Raw genomic sequence first — 16,921 nt, forward strand, 5'->3', positions numbered from 1 at the left:
ACAAAACTAGCAAATGACATATTACTTTCAATATTTAGTTTGAACATTCCATCGTAAGCATACCCTTTGCCCACAAATAATCCTTTCTTAGAGATTACATGTTGATCAAATTCCATTGTTTGTTTGAAGCCAGCCTTATTTAGCAAATAGCTTGACATTAGATTTTTCCTCATGGACGGAGTGTACAACACATCTTTCAAAGTAAGCACACGTCCAGAGGTAAATTTTAGCTCAACCTCACCACTCCCAAGTACCTTGGTTTTACTAAAGTCACCAAGCATAATTGTTTTTTCTTCTTCAAAAGGAGTGTATATTTTGAACCAATTTTTATCATAGCGGACATGCCTATTGGCACCAGAGTCTGCCCACTACCCTTCAACATATTGGATCATGTGTATGTCTGTAATCATAGCCACTAAAGGCTTTTCGGTAACATGAGCCTGTGGGACAGATCCATGTTTTTGAAATTTGCAAAATTGAGCAATATGCCCACTCTTGCCACAGACAAAACATGCATTAACTTGTTGGTTATTGGAAGGGGGTCCTTGGTTCTTATTCCTTTGACTAGGGTTGCCCCTATTGTGATGTCTACCATAATTTTTCATATTTTTCTTTCTTGGCCTCAATTTAGCACTTTTAGAAAAATGATCCTTGGGCTGGTTATTGCTTGCTGAAATTAAATTTACCTTGGTGGTAGAATGTTCATTACCCTCTTGTGTTATAAGTGCATCTTGTCCTCTAGCTTCCTCCTCTATGCGGATGCGAGTGATCAAGGATTCTAGGGACGCCTCCTTTTGCTTATGGTGCATTGATTTTTGGAACTCTTTCCATGATGGTGGTAGCTTGTCAATGATACCAGCCACAATAAGGTTGTCCTCAATCTTTATGCCTTCGGATCTAACTTCTGCTACGATTATTTGAAAGTCTTGAACTTGTTCCACAACAGATTTGGTATCCACCATTTGATAGCGAAAGAAACGACTAGTTGCATATTTCTTTGCACCAACCTCTTCCGTGTCATATTTGCTTTGTAAAGCTTTCCAAATTTTCTTAGCAGAATTGTATGTAGTATTATAATAATCTTAAAAGTGATCCACAAGACAATTTAAAAGATAATGATGACATTTATACTCATCTTGTTCATACTTATCTATTTTTTCTTGATGATCATAAAGTTCGTCTTCGGTCATGTCGTTAGTAGAGACCTTGTTTGGATTCTTCTCAGTGAGGACATAGGCTACCTTAAAAAAGCTTAGATAGAAAAGAACATTGGCTTTCCATCTTTTGAAATGGGCTCCCTTAAAACGGAAGGGCTTGTTGAGATCTCTAACATTGTCATTTGGCTTCTCAATTGTTGGCTCCATTTTGAATCTCCTAAAAGTTGTTGGTACAAATACAATAATAATGAAAACAACACAAAGAGAAATTGAATAATACGCTGAATATTATTAAATTGAAGAGATAAACACAACACTCGCTCTCTTTAAGGAGATTCAAGCCCTTGGTTGGCTAATCTTTGTAACCGGTACAGACCTTCTCTAACTTGTCTCTCCCAGGATACAACAGCCCAACAAATGTTGTATGGTAGAACAGCTTTTGCACAAAGTGTTCAAGCCCAAAGCTCCACCAGAAGAACACCTTTCTTTGACCCGAAATCTCTCAAGTATTAAGGAATATTATTGAATTCACTCTCTCACACAATACTTTTTGTTTTTAACTTTTTCTCTTCATTCACTCTTGATATGAAATTAGTCCATAGCATAGCCATATATATATAGTCTTCCAACCCTTCACATAACCTACATGTTATTTATTAACTTAGAAAACTTCCTTAAATTTATTTAATCTAACTTACATACAAGTAACTCTTTCTTTAACAAATTTTATAACTCATCTCTTTATTCATCTTCAGTTATTTTAAGTTTCAACATATTTAATTTAAAATGTACTAACAGAAATGATTACCACTAAGCCCTACTATTCTGTAAAATAATGTTGGAACTTGGAAGTGAAGTGCTTCGAAAGTAAATCAGAATTGAAACGTTCTTTTCCCTGAAAGAAGAAAGAAAGAAAGAAAAAAGATGATGTGGGAATGTGCGAAAGATTTAACAACTTCCCACCCAAAAAGCAGGCAGGAAAGAGTGTACACGGGGACATAATAACTGGGTATTTTATCTTGGTTTCCTTATCCCTGCTAGTGGGAAAAGACTCAACCGATGGGGTTTCAGAGAATTATTAGAATGGACACAGTAGATTCCCAATACCATGACTTGCCCTAAGGTCAAAAAAAGAATATTTTAATAGCAAAAGAAATCACCAATAATCAAATGTTAGGTAAAGCGTACATACTTAAACATAGTTGGGATGGAAAGATATTGAACTTTAGAAGAAGAAATAAAGTTAAAAAGTAAGCCAGAGATTAGATTATTTAGTTGTTAGTTGATTGGCGCATGTATCTATGGCTTTTCCCTAACAACGTTATGTGGCGTTTGGTATGGGGAATCCACATTACTCCTAGCATCTAGATTCTTAGAAATGTGATTCCTAGGAATGTGATTCTTAAGAATGTAGTTATTCCTATGTTTGGTTTTATTGGGAGATTCCTAAGAATATGAGATGATAATGTTTGGTGTATTCCTAGGAATCTTAAATGAATTATTTGTTTTTCCCATTTTGTCCTTAAATTTGAATGTGAAATACCAAGCCCATTAAAAAAAAAAAAATCTTCCTTTAAATAAATAATGAAAAAATATATATAAACTATTAATTAGTCCTTTAAAAAAAATATCTTACTCTATATAGATAGATAAAAAACATTATATAAACTATCAATTAGCAACACATTCATTAAAATTGTGATCTAACATTTCAAAATGACAAGAATAATACAAAAATAACTATTAGCAGAGTTATTTATCCTGTTTATGTTGTTTTGACGGGAAAAGATAAAGACAAGAGAGAAGATATTGATAATTTGTTTTATAGTTTATCTTAATTGCTTAAATGATAAGGAAAAAAAGGTTAAAATTGTCAATTTATAAAAAATACAATTTCTTTTAAGTTTGGGAATCTGGATTCCCACCTGTTTTAAAGGGAATCCACATTCCTACTGAGGGGGGTTTAAGGATTCCCCTGGCATCTGATTCCCTAGTGTAATTTGCAACCAAACATGGGAATCTTTAAACATTCCTGAGAATCCTAAAACATTACCCCGTACCAAACGCCACCTTAGTGTTAGTAATATATTATTATGGTTGTGACTTGATGATAGGAGTCTTTAATTATATTGCTTCATTGTTGAGCAGTTTGAATGAGTTTTTATTTATTGTCATCACCTGGCATAGGGTTGATAAATCCACATTAGAATCACCATTTTTTATTCAGCCAAAAAAAAAAATGTTAGTGTTAGTAATACAAAAATATTCATAATTTATTTTGGTAGCAAATTATAATAGATGCAACATCACTTTTATATGGGACATCATTGAATGGATTTATTATATATATGGTGTACCATACGCCACCTCAATAATTATATAAAAAAGTATTTTAATTGGTTTTTTGTGTCACAGGACTTTTCTTTTCCATAATGGGGCATGCCTTTCACTTAATAACCTATTGACACAAATGAAAAACAAATTTGATTGCCAATGTTAACTTATATTATCTTGGTCTAGTTATAAGCACATGGAGGCAAAGTATATCATTATTTAAGTGATGTTGCTAATCACAACTACCACATTAACAATTATGAAAAGAGTTAATGAAAAATATTGTGTCCATATTAGTACTGAATTAAAAGGGCAATTTTGGGCAGATCAGAAGTTTTATACAACTATTAGGGGCTCACAAATTGATCTCATGTACAGGTTTCCAAAGTTCATTCAAATTCGAAGCCCAGCTTTTAGTAATTAGTATTTAGTACCCCATTCATGGAAAAAATGAGACCCCTCCTGAAACTGAGAATATCAAACATGATCTTGTAATCCAGTGTGAAAGTGAAATAGAGCTTTAATTTGTGCATAATAAAAGTGATGTAAGTAATTGGCCATATGAAAGTTGTGCTACTCTAGCTTACACACACAATTTCATATTTGCAAGTTCTGAAAACGATTTTAAATTGTGTCCTAGCATTACTTGAATGAAAACATAAAAATTTAATTATGAGCAATTTCATATGATATGGGCTCGCTTTTTATTACTATTCTCTGAATTAGGTGAGGTGAAAAATTCAAAAAATGTAAATAAGAGTGGATTAGGAATGAGATTTAGAGGTGATTTAGTTAAGGTTTAACATCAATAAAGTTTAAGGCATGATTTGAAAACTGGGCCTTAAGAAAAACATGTAGTCAAGTTTCCCCCAATTTGTTCTAGGACTATTGAGTCAATGAGTGTGGGGTTCACAAGGAAATTTCTTAAAACTTGGTAAGTCACCTCATAGAATGAGAAGATTGGTAAGTAATCCTCTGCATAAAGAAGCAATTTTTTTTTTCTTCACCTTCATGTTCTTTGTACAGTTCTGCTAGCTGTAGCTAGCCTGGTCCTTTAGGCTTTAGCTAGGTCCTTAAGTTTGCTTTTGTAAATTTCCAAATCCAATAAGTAAATGCGGCGACCGACTTTGACAAAGTAACTATATTCTTTATTCTGGGAACTTCCACGAAATTTGGAGTCGTGCAAACCCACGCATTCTTTTATGGCTTTATGGGATAGCCTCATCTTGGCCGGCAAGTCCCTTACTTCTTCTTCTTTTTTTTCTTTGTTTTTTTCCTTGTTGACAAATGACTGAAAGAGAGTATTTAGACGTTTTCGTATACTTGTCTATTAATTAACTTGTTTCTTTAAATGGTAGGTTTTTTCTTGGTTGAAAAGGAAATGTATTAAAAACGTAATTAAGCACAAAAATCTTAAAATGTCGGGACTAATTTTTAGCTAGAAAGTCAAATAAACTTTTTTTTTAAAAATTTGTAAATGAATATATTGGAGTTTGACAGGCTCAAAATACCATAATAGGTAATAAATATATATATATATATATATATATATATATATATATATATATATATATAAAAGTAGATTCTTCATGCGAGACAATATGAGTTTTTATCTTGAAAATGCTACAAATTTGTAGCGAAAAACAGAGACTTCATACAAAAAAATATGAGTTTCTACCTTGAAAATACTACAAATTTGTAGCGAAGTTACATATAAAAACAAAGACCTCATGCTAGAAAATATGAGTTTCTACCTTGAAAATGCTACAAATTTGTAGCGAAGTTACTAAAATAATTTTTTATATCTCAAAATGTATATGTTTATTTTATTTCTTTATAATATATGCATAATATTCTCTAAAACTATCTTATATAAATATTACAAAATTATCCGGACATAAATATTACCGTAAGAATGACCATTCGAGGCATAAGTTAGCACAAGATGATCATATACTGATATACATATATTTTGTTTGTCAGTCAACTAATATACAATAAAATCAACTAATATAGTCACTTTCTCTTTGGCGTGGTGACTGGTGAGTGTGATTTTCCGGTCAAGTGGTTTTACCTATTATATTACTATATAGAATAGTTCTTCTCAAGCTTATTAGAGACGATAAAAAGTATATACTATTTTTAACAAATGGAATGAATTAATCTCCCTTGAATCATTACTTAGCATTTTAACTGATCATAAATATATTTGGATGAAACATTAATATATTTAAACAAATTCATAATTATCAAATAAATAATTTGATTGAACGTAAAAGTCATGCGTGGTCATTTGATTCGGTAGATAGTAAGTTGCAGGAAAATTCAGCACATAAAAAAGTACTATAAAGTATAAACCGTCTCATTCTTTGTACCTAAATATTGAGACACTTGCATATCCAGAACCGAAAGTTATGTAGGTATTAACCTTTTACATTTTGTATTTTTCTTGCACATGGGAGTTGGGACTTCTACTCCCTTATACACCTAACGATTTCCTCTTCGGACTCATTCTGCTAAGTCTTTTAAGATTGTATGAAGAAAAGTATTGTTTAATCTTCTAGAAGATTGAAAAAACAAATTTGGGATGTTTCCTTGTATTTACAGAGCAAAAGGTTTAGTTAAAAACAATTACTATAGTACAAAAGGAAAAAGCATGATGCTTTGAATAGTTTTATTTTCTCAAATTATTATAAAATAAAATCAATTTATAAGAAAATTGTTTGTTTATTGTTCTTTCAAATCGAGTTACTTTAAAAAATTAATAATTTCACACTTTTTTTTTTGAGAAACGATAATTTTACACATTTGATAATGCATTTTTGTATGAATTTATAACCAAGATATAAAGATAAGAGGAGAGAATTGTGGTAAAGAGTCAAATTGTGGTCCCCTAACAATCATTTCCTCAAAATGACACTCTCATGACTCGAACCCATAATCTTAACTCTGATATTATTTGTTGTACCGTGAGCTATGTCATTCCACCTCAAAACCAATTGATAATGAGGAACACACACTCAAATCTTTTATTTCTTTCGACATTACACCACGCGAGCCTGTTTTGAAAATGGTTGTAGAAAGTCAAATTATAATCTCCCAACATCTTATATACACCATGCAACCAACGTATACATTTCATATACCCGTAATTAATAAAGATCACACACCCATAGATGGTAGGTTCCGAGTAAGTATCTTGTGAGACAAACTCCTACAAAGCTCTTCTCACATTTGGTAGGCTCCATGAAGGGGGTTGTATAACTCTATCCCATATATAAGATTATGTTTTCCCTAGAGATATTAATACAACTTTATACATATATGCAAGATGCTAGCTGTCTCCAAAGCTTAGTAAATTCTTCAGTAGAAATAGCTAGCTAGAGCTTTGTTATTGAAAATTCTTCTTCAACATCTTTCTTATTTCCAAGAAATTTGGAGCCATATATGACATAGTCACTTTGCCCCCTCTAGAAGTAAACTACGTCGTAGACGCGTTTCCTCCACAATAAGCGGTGCCGAATTTGTTGACCCACTCTCTATCTGACATCTTTTTAATCCTTAAAACTCAGTTACATATATCCTTGCACACCAGCATATCTCATATCATATGAAAAATCCATCGAATACAAAGCCCCCGTGTACAACATTATCAAAGTTCTTTTCTTTTCTTTGTGTTAATATGGAAAAGATGGTAGTAACAGACACTAACTTATCCATTAGAATTCTCTATTGGGTCGTTGAAATACACAGTTTCTTCTCCAAGTTCCACCTCTACCTTGAGAACTTGGTTGCGAATGCCTTAACTAGATGGAAGTTTTGGACCAAGTTGGCAATGAATGAGAAGTTATTAGAGGATGAAAAACTAAGCGAATCGGACGTGAAGAAGGTGATGGATGAACTAGGAGTAGCTTATAACCCAGATAGCGATATTATTGATCAAGAGAGAATTGGTGCACATGAACTCTCACAACTGTTTGATGGGGAGCAGCCTAGCTTGGAGGAAGTGAAGGAAGCCTTTGAAGTGTTTGATGAAAACAAAGATGGATTCATTGGTGCAACAGAGTTGCAAAGAGTTTTACGCAGTTTGGGCCTAAAAGAAGGGTCAGAAGTAGAGGAGTGCACAAAGATGATAAGAGCAGTAGATGAGAATGGAGATGGATTGATTGATTTTAACGAGTTTGTGATGTTTATGGAGAATTGTTCTTTCTAAATTCTAATTATCTCCTTTGTCATCTGCATGTACTGCCGCTTGCATACGTAGAGTAATTCAAATAATTCGTGTAATGGTTTTTTTTTTTTTTTTTTTTTTTTTAATTGTGGCCGTGCAATAACACTTTTTAGAATGTTTTACATACACTTTTTTATACTTGAAAATCATGGATTTTCAGGTATAATTGCAATTACTTTTTAGAGTATATGTAAAACTGTACGTATAAAACAGTTTGTTTAACACTGCTATTTTGGAATAGACATATTTTAGTGTGTGGTAGTGTGCCAATTGCCTTTCTCATGGTTTTTAGTCTAAGATTTCAATTATATTCTTATCTTCTTATGTAAGTTTTCAATATTGTATGTTTGTTTTAGAGTGTATGTAAAACTGTACGTATAAAACAGTTTGTATAACACTACTATTTTAGAATAGACATATTTTATTCTCTTGGTCTTTAGTCTAAGATTTCAACTATATTCTTATTTTCTTATGTAAGTTTTTAATATTGTATGTTTTTTTAGAGTGTATGTAAAACTTTAGTTATAAAATAGTTCGTGTAACACTGCTATTTTAGAATAGCCATATTTTAGTGTGTGGTAGTGTGCAAATTGCCATTCTCTTGGTCTCCAGTCTAAGATTCCAACTATATTCTTATTTTCTTACGTAAGTTTTCAATATTGTATGTTTGTTTGCTTGTGTTCTGAGTTTCAATATGATATAATTTTTTACATTCTCTCCCTTGTACTCTTCATAAATTAAAATAAAATAAAATAAAACAAAAACATCATTTTATTTTTGTTCCTCTTAAATATTTTATTACAACATACATATTCTTTTATAACTAAGAGTGTTTTTTTTTAAACATATATCTTATAAGCTATGCATTTAAAAATCTCATGACTAATTTGTCATTTGAGATTATATATATAAGGTCGGCTCAATACAGGTGGGGGACTAAGGCTATATTTTTAAGTGGAGATTTTGTATTTAAATATCAATTAAATAAATTTATTAAATGCTAACAAAACCATGGTTAATTTGATGAATCAAAAAATAATTTTATGAATTAATACTAACCAAGAAATTTAATTTTATATTGGGAATAAAATTTCTCAAGAATAAAATTTAACAAAAAATTATTATGTTAGAACAAAGGTTTATTTTATTTTAGATAAGGTAATGCATCATAATTGTAAGGTTGCAATTTGTACCTAAGCCCAACAAGAGGAAGGGTATAGGCCCAAAGAGCCCAATACAATAAATTTATAGAGAGTGATTTAGAAATCTTGTTTCTAATGAGCTTAAACGGTAATAACAGTGGCCCAAGATTACAAAATGATAAGGATGGATGGGTTTATATGATGAAACTTGCCCTCTGACTCAAGCTAAGGAACAGATTCTTATATTTCTTCTCTCTTAAAGATTAATTATAGATATCCAGTCTACAGTGTTTTCTCTTCCTATCTCTTGATCCCCTTCTTCTCTAGGACTTTCTTCCTTCTTATACTTATTTTTTTCCTTCATTTTTGCTCTCCATGTGTAGATCTAGACTACTCCCCTTGATACTTGTCCTATCAGCACATTCTTGAAATCTTTAGGTAATAGTTGTAAGGCTAAAAATTGCTGTTCAGATATCACTTCCTCATTAATGCGGTCAGAGACTTAGGAATAGAGTATTCAATGCGGTAGTAGCAGTTTTCTCTAAGATATTTCCCAACTGTTCTTGCTCTCTGTGCCCCTGTGAAACATATCTCCATCCACAAGATCTCCTAAAATATCATTCTAGTCAACATGACGTACCATCTAACCCTTACTTCACTTAGTCAAGGAGATACCCCTCCTTGGATTACTTCCATTAACTTCTTCCGCCACATTTGCTCGTGAGTCTCTAAGTTTGACATCTTTATTACCATCAATCCGTCCTTGGACAAGTAAACATTCTCGGACTAAGCCTATGGCCCAAAAACGCATCTTGGGCCTTTTATCCCCAGAGTAATAAATTTTGATTTTTGTGTTAAGAAATAAATAAAGATTTTTTGTTATGTAACCAACACAAGATTAGATGAGTAATATTGAAAATCTATCATATAGAATGTTGGCTTACAAAAGATAAAACATCAAAACAATTCCCCCCTCCCCGAAAAAGTTTATGATTTTCAATTGGGTTGAATTTTGCTGCTATAATATTTTGGAAACCATTTAGGAGGTAAATAAAATAGAACACAACCTTTAAATTTTATTTTTATAATAAACAACTTATTATCATATAATCTTTTCTTTTCTTTTTTTTATACAAGATAAAATTTCTACTCTAGCCTAATCTAAATGTATATGTGTGTAAAACTCCCTACTAGAGACTTAAATTCCAACCATTGCCTCCAACACCCCACAAGCATATATATTTGTGGAGTGACCACCGCACCAAGGGTGCGCGATAATATTATCATATAATCTTGAAAAATACTAAAGTTACTACAAATTTTATTACATAAAACACAAATTAATGTGATAATGAATGCGATGAGATGTGGCAATGGATGTGATTAGTAGACTTCAACCATTTAATTAACAAGTATATGTTTGAATTTTTTTGTGATTAATGACACAAAAATTTGCAATATCTTTAACATCATTCTATAATTTTTGGTATTTTGATAATGAAATGAGCCATTTTTTAGAAGGATGAAATCATTTAAAAATTGAGGCCTTAAGCCTAGGCCTGAACTGCCCGTGTGTGTGAAACTTAGAATCACTTAATTATAGTACTATAGTTACCAATATTATATTCAAATTTTGGTCAATCACTATTTCATTAACCACATAAATTAACACAATGTTTATTACTTTCACATTTATACAATATATGGATGAGTAAAATTAGTTTATGACATTTATTGCCTTGTTAATATATATATATATATATATATTTTTCAATCTATGGCTTCCGCTTTTGATAATAACTCTTGCATCAAACCAAGACACTAATCGGTTTTTAGTGTAGGTAGGGATTGAACTCTTGATCTCTTATTCAATCATCGGCGACTTTACCAATTAAGCTAATTGGAACCCCAGATCTTGAATTGTCAAGATCAACTATTATTCAAATAAGGTACTAACTATAAATTTTTAATATCAATATATAACCTTGGCTCACCTTTTGAAAAAATAATTAATTAATTTTTTTTTTAAACCTTCTAACTTCACCGCTAATCATTTTAGGAGTAAAAGAAACTATTATATATATATATATATATATATATAGGATAGTTATAAAAACCTTATTTGAACATCATCATAGCTAGTTAACTTATAAGACCTAAATCGTAAGAGATGCGCCTCGTAAGGGGTGCAAGCGCATGCTCCCTCATAGTTTATGAACATCAATATGAACAATGTATACATGCATAGAAATCTATGGTTGTGCCTAAGATTTTATATGCCATGCACACAAAATGGACGTAGATATGCTTATGGAAGAAATTTAAGGGCAATGAAAAGGTTGTGCAAGTTAAATAGGGTGGTGAATTGTTACCCAAAAGTTAGATGCTGAGAGTTGCTTGATTTGGGTAGGATCAAAATTATCAATTTGTTCTGATATGCATAGGTTTCCTAATTAAAATTAAACACCTATGTGGATTGGATTTGATTGTCCTTGAAAAAGACAACACTAATTGTATTTTATTAGTCAAGATAAATTAGGTATTTGAATTTAATTGAGAAATCTAATATACTGCACCGTATTGTATATAAATTTATATATATCAAATAATACTAATTAAACCTTGCTTTTTATGGGTGAATGTCCTTACAAATAATGTCTATGAATGTGATAGGTGAATAGACTGAATGCCCTCTTAAATACCTAATTTATGATACGAAAGTGCCTTACAATTACAAATACTTTACTTAAAGGCTACATTCACTCTCAAAAATATCTTCACAATAATAAGTCAGTTACATTATGTTCACCAAATATCAAGATTAACAAAATTAAACCTTATTTCACCTAAAAAATGTTCATAGATATGGTTTCTCATATCCTATAAATCTAATAAGGATATGAGTTTTGGGTTAGACAAAGATGATATTCGGTCGACATCCTAAAAATTCATTAATGGCCTGTTTGGGAGTTTAAAGAGGGAGGAGAGTAGAGGAGAGTAGAGGGGAGGGGAGTAGTGGGGAGGGGAGTAGAGGAGAATGATTACCCTCCACCTTGTTTGGATGTTTTTATAATTAGTAAGGGGGAAGGGAGTAATTAGCCCTTCCCCTTGTTTTTAACATTGTAATTTTATAAATATAATAAAGGTAAATTAGGTAATTTATTTTATCAATAATTTTATGTGCTCTACTCTCCCTCCAAATCTCTCCAATTTGGGGGAATTAAAAATGAGAGGGTTGGAGGTAGTTGAAACCCCTTCAAACCCCTTCAAACCCCTCCCCCTCCTTCCTTAAAAAACTCCCAAACAAGGTAATTGAATTACTCCCCTTCCCTCTACTCTACTCCCCCTCCTTTTTTAAACATCCAAACAGGCCATAAGGATATGTGTTGTGTGTGCAAAATGTGCAGAAATGAGTAAAATAGACCGAAACAAACAGATATTTTAAGTGATTATATATTGAAATAATAATTTCTTTACAAAAAAATAAAAATACCACATACTTAACAGGAATAGTGGACTGTTTTCATGGGCCTCTGGGTTTTTTTTTCATGAATTTAACAACTGACCCTTTTTTGGGGCTAAACAACTACCCAGCTTCTTTATGCAGATAGTTGGGCTTTTCCAGTATCAATATAGCCCAAATAATACCCAGTTGGGCTGACCTCAGGCTGAGAATAGTACAGCTGAGCTAGCCCGTCTTGCCCTTACGTTTTCTCAATAATAGCAACATTTCAGAAATACACAATTCTCGTCAAAGTAGATATCTAAAAAACAGAAAGAGAAGAATCCTTAATTTTGGTGAATTCCATACCTACAATGGTGAAGAAGGTTTTGCATGCTGTGTGTGCATTATCTCTAATGTGTGACCTCACAATTATGTAAATTTTACATATATGAAAAAAATTATGCATATACTGGATGTATGAAATAATTGTCAATGAGGGTAAAACTTTAGAATTGGGAAAAAGGATCATCTCAACTTTGTTTCGAATTGGAGAAAGTTCATTTCGTGATATGGTTTGTTACTCCATAAGATTTATGAAAACGAAATTTGAACCATTAAATGAAGTTAATGAACCCTTTACATTTCGAACAAATGACGAGGATTCCAATCCTCCTAATTCCCCGTAGTCCCACCTTAAATGAGATAAGTATTGCTAAATTACAAATCCAAATATATGAGATCTTGCATCCAAGGAAGTCAATCTTGTACTGAATGCTGTACCGATTTGACCAGTGGAACGATATATTTTAATACCAGTCAATACTGGTGCACCGTTTCAAGTTTACTGTTATTTTTTTATATTTATATATATGTATAAATATAAAAATTTACCATAAAATATTACTTCAATTCAAAACAAATTATTCATAATTTTAGACTTTAGTATCGATTAAAAGAAAAAAAAACACATTATAAGAAATAGAAAGTTTAATAGCTCATTACATATTAAGAAAATAAATAATACTAATAAGTTAATGCAAATAAATTAACATTCTACCCTTTTAAAAATTACAAAACTAAAAAAAAAATAATCATCTTTTTCTATACCGGTACCAATCATATGATCGGTATCAACTACCTTACTTGCATCACATGTAGTTAAATCATTTTTTTTTCTTTTTTTACAAATTTAATAATTACTCTCAGAGAAAAGAGATTTAAATATTGACTATTTGATTCAAATCCTATGTCCCACCCTAGCATGTGAAGCACGTACTATTCATTACTTTTCAAAGAGTTCAAGTACTTCAATCAATAAACTACTGTTTAAGTCAATCAATGAGTTAATATATGCATCACACTAGTAACAGTTTTCGTCTTGGCTTTGGAAAACAGTTGGATGTATATCATGTCACTGACCCTATTTCATGTTTCTTTTGAATCAGCAAAATATTAAAGTATCCTAGAGAATTTTCGGAGCATCCTCACTAAAGTATAGTATATGTAAGACAGTTTCAAACAGCTACCCCCATGTGGGTAGCATGTAGTCTCAGGAGATTTTGCTGATGAAGGAAGGGTGTTGAACAGTTTTCGTCATGAATGCATAAGATGTGGGGGGGTCTTCAGTTTCAGAATTTGTGCCTGAGCTTTTGCAGGCTCATGAGAAAAGGATGTTCCAAATAGTTCCAATTCTTTGTTTTTGTCATTGCTACCCTCATCATTTTCTCATTCTTCTCTTCCACTTTGTTGTAACAAGGACATTCGATTACAGTTGCAACCTTGTTTTATTTTTTTTTTGAAAAATGTAACATGAAAATTAAATATGATGTTACAACGGAGATATAGATTGAACTCTCAAAACAGTAAATTTAAGACCATTAGTCCATTGTTCTAACTTCTAACACTTTGAAAGACACATTTTTTAAGTTTATAGGATTCTGACTGTTAAAAATTTTTTGATTTCTAAATAATTCTTCAAAGTAAGAAATGTTTTGTAAGAGATTATAGATCAATCACTCGTCTTGTGTTCTTGAGCAAGGCTCTTTCTTTATCAAAAGACACCAACGAGAGAAAATTTAAAGCCAGAAAAAAAAAAAAAAAATGAGTGAAAGAACAGGTGACTTGGCATGTTATAAGAACAATATTTAATTTGATCTTTCACCTTGTGAAAGTGCCTCTCATGTGAGAAAGGGAGTTACAAGAAAAAGATGGTGAGATATGACCTCAACAAACTGATGCAGATTTTCCCACTGTCCCCATTGGCAACAACTATCCTTTCTGATTACCTCAAATGGTTTCTCATATACCTTGGACCACACACCCACATTGAGGCACTCTTTTGATGATTCTGGGAAAGCTTTTTTCAGCTTTACATTTGCTTGTAACTTCATGTGGCTCCTACTCCAAGAAAGTCAATGAATGGTGGTGGAACGGTCTCAAATTGGCTGCCAACTCTGGTTTCTATAGCTGATGATAATGAAGGTTCACTGGCTGAAACTTGAGGTGTTGGTGTTGCTGATGGTTCCAAGTAATCATAAGGGTTGTGATTGCCAGACTGTTGCATTGCCAACATAAATGGAGGGTAGTGGGAATAGAAACCACTTAAGTTAGCTTCATCACTTGGCCTATCCCAAGATCTCCCATGGCTGAACCTGCCCATGATGTCACTACTGTTGGAACCTGAAGAACACGATTAGAGAGTTAGTGAGTTAAGGTAACAAAGCTACAAAACAATGCATAAATGGAGCAGCACAAGAAAATTATCCAACAATGGAACAAGAAAATGAGGTTAAGATTTCAAAGAGGCCAACAAGGAGCAGCACAGAAACCCAAATGCACAAACTGCAGGAACTACAAAAAGGTTTAGAGGGCAAGGGAAGGGATTATGTACATAAAGGACACACCAGTGAAGAAATCAAAAGGAGTTTGTTGTAGCGCACAGAAACCACTGTAAGGAGGGACCTTGGTGCTTGAGATTGCTTCTCCACCATTGGTCAAGTGGGGTGAACCATTTAAGCCGTTTAAGTTATAATCAACCCCACCACCACCGCCACCATTGAAGGCTCCAAAGGGGAATCTAGTAATATTATTGTTGAGTCCTCCATTAGGGAGATTGAGACAGTAAGTTAGTGGTTCTGTTCTTGTGGCTGTATCTCCACAGACTAAGCTTGGATTTTCTTCCATCCTTCGGAAAACAGATTGACCAAGCTTCCTCCTCCTGTAAGCATTGGATTGTTCTCTATACTTCCTAGCCATTATAACATGCCAGTGGTTCTTGACAGCATTATCAGTTCTTCCAGGGAAAAGCCTAGCTATCATAGCCCATTTATTGCCATAAATTCTATGAGCTTGCATCAGCCTCTCTTCTTCTTCTTCAGTAAAAGCTCTTCTATTGATTCTTGGGTCCAACTGATTAAACCATCTCAGTCTGCAGCTCTTACCTTTCAACACAAATAACCCAAGAAAAGAAATGAGGATGTAGTAAAAAAAAGTAACATTAGTATTTTAAAATATAGTACAAAGAACCAGAACTAGAATAAAATAAAATAATAATTTTAGTGATCTTTCCCTCACTTCCTTACCTGATCTTCCTTCTAACTTCTCTGCTATAAGGTTCCAGTTTTGAGGGCCATAAAGTGCCACCAGTTCCTTGAGCTTTGTATCCTCTGCAGGCCTCCAATGCCCTCTAGCACAAAGTTTTGACTGTCCACTATCTATATCTTTCCCACTGACCAAGTTCTTATCATTGTTTTGCTCAAAACCATCACTGCTGTCAGAGACCTTACCTTCCCCAGCATTGCTGTTGTGGGTTTCCTCAAAGCTTCTTGTAATATTGGAGTTTTTTTTTCCCATGAATGGAAGAGCACCCCAACAAGGCCTCCCATGATTTTCCACCTCATGAGAGCTCTTAGAGAGATTACTTTCTTTTGAAGAAGAAATTGTTGAAGCTACACCGTATTTGGGACTGAGTGAGAGAGAACCCATGTCTGCATAAACCATCCCCATTGAAGACGAGGTAGAGCAAGGAGTGGATGAGTAGCAACTAAGACCATTTGGGTTATTTTCTGGTGCATATATAGCATAATTGTTGGCCATTCCTTCATTTCATTCCCACTCTCACTCTCACTCTCACAAATGCTGATGAAATTTTAAAAAAAAACTGTTACAAAGTCATCCCACAGGAAGAAAAGAACATGAGAAATGACATGTGGTTAGACCAAAAGTGAGAAGCAAATGTTTTGACAGACAGAATAGGAGAAGAAGAAGGAAAGGAGATTTGTTGTGTGAGAACTTGAAACAACAAGAAAAACGAGGTGTTTGAATAGAAACCTACAAGGCTTCTCTCCCAGCCACACTTCTTTTAATAAGTAGGTAACCACCCTGACTGCTGAATTGACCTTTCTAATTTAACTAGTTCATATTAATATATCAATAAAGATATAAAACTTTGAAGACTTGTGCACAGACACAAAATTTTCAGAAGGTGAGTCTATTTAAAAATTAAAAATTATTGTTTAAAAATAATTATAAAAATATATGTAGATAAAAAAGTGTATAAAAATATATGTAATGTTATTTAAAAACTTATAATTGTTGTTTAAAAATACAAACT

General features: G+C 32.7%; 2 protein-coding genes across 2 annotated transcripts; one reads left to right on the plus strand and one right to left on the minus strand.

The window, feature by feature from the left end:
* The first annotated feature begins 7,182 nt into the window (after window positions 1-7,182).
* Window positions 7,183-7,704, plus strand: LOC142629187 (putative calcium-binding protein CML45). The gene has a single exon (XM_075803156.1). The coding sequence runs from the start codon at window positions 7,183-7,185 to the stop codon at window positions 7,702-7,704; it is 522 nt and encodes a 173-aa protein (XP_075659271.1).
* A 6,744-nt stretch (window positions 7,705-14,448) lies between these two features.
* LOC142627639 (uncharacterized) lies at window positions 14,449-16,684 on the minus strand. The gene is made up of 3 exons (XM_075801519.1): window positions 15,891-16,684; window positions 15,213-15,749; window positions 14,449-14,988 (listed from the first exon to the last, which is right to left on the minus strand). Exons 1-3 carry the CDS (start codon window positions 16,402-16,404, stop codon window positions 14,696-14,698), a joined length of 1,344 nt encoding a protein of 447 aa, XP_075657634.1. The 5' UTR covers window positions 16,405-16,684; the 3' UTR covers window positions 14,449-14,695.
* Between the last annotated feature and the right edge of the window lie 237 nt (window positions 16,685-16,921).

Source organism: Castanea sativa, chromosome 3, assembly GCF_040712315.1.
Source record: "Castanea sativa cultivar Marrone di Chiusa Pesio chromosome 3, ASM4071231v1".
NCBI lineage: Eukaryota > Viridiplantae > Streptophyta > Magnoliopsida > Fagales > Fagaceae > Castanea > Castanea sativa.

Bases quoted from the DNA above. Each gene is read 5' to 3' on its own strand.
- LOC142629187 (XM_075803156.1), top strand. From the start codon at position 7,183: ATGGTAGTAACAGACACTAACTTATCCATTAGAATTCTCTATTGGGTC.
- LOC142627639 (XM_075801519.1), bottom strand. From the start codon at position 16,404: ATGGCCAACAATTATGCTATATATGCACCAGAAAATAACCCAAATGGT. The intron at 15,750-15,890 runs GTAAGGAAGTGA...TTGTGTTGAAAG, and splicing joins GAAGTTAGAAGGAAGATCAG to GTAAGAGCTGCAGACTGAGA. The intron at 14,989-15,212 runs GTGTGTCCTTTA...CGTGTTCTTCAG, and splicing joins TCCTTTTGATTTCTTCACTG to GTTCCAACAGTAGTGACATC.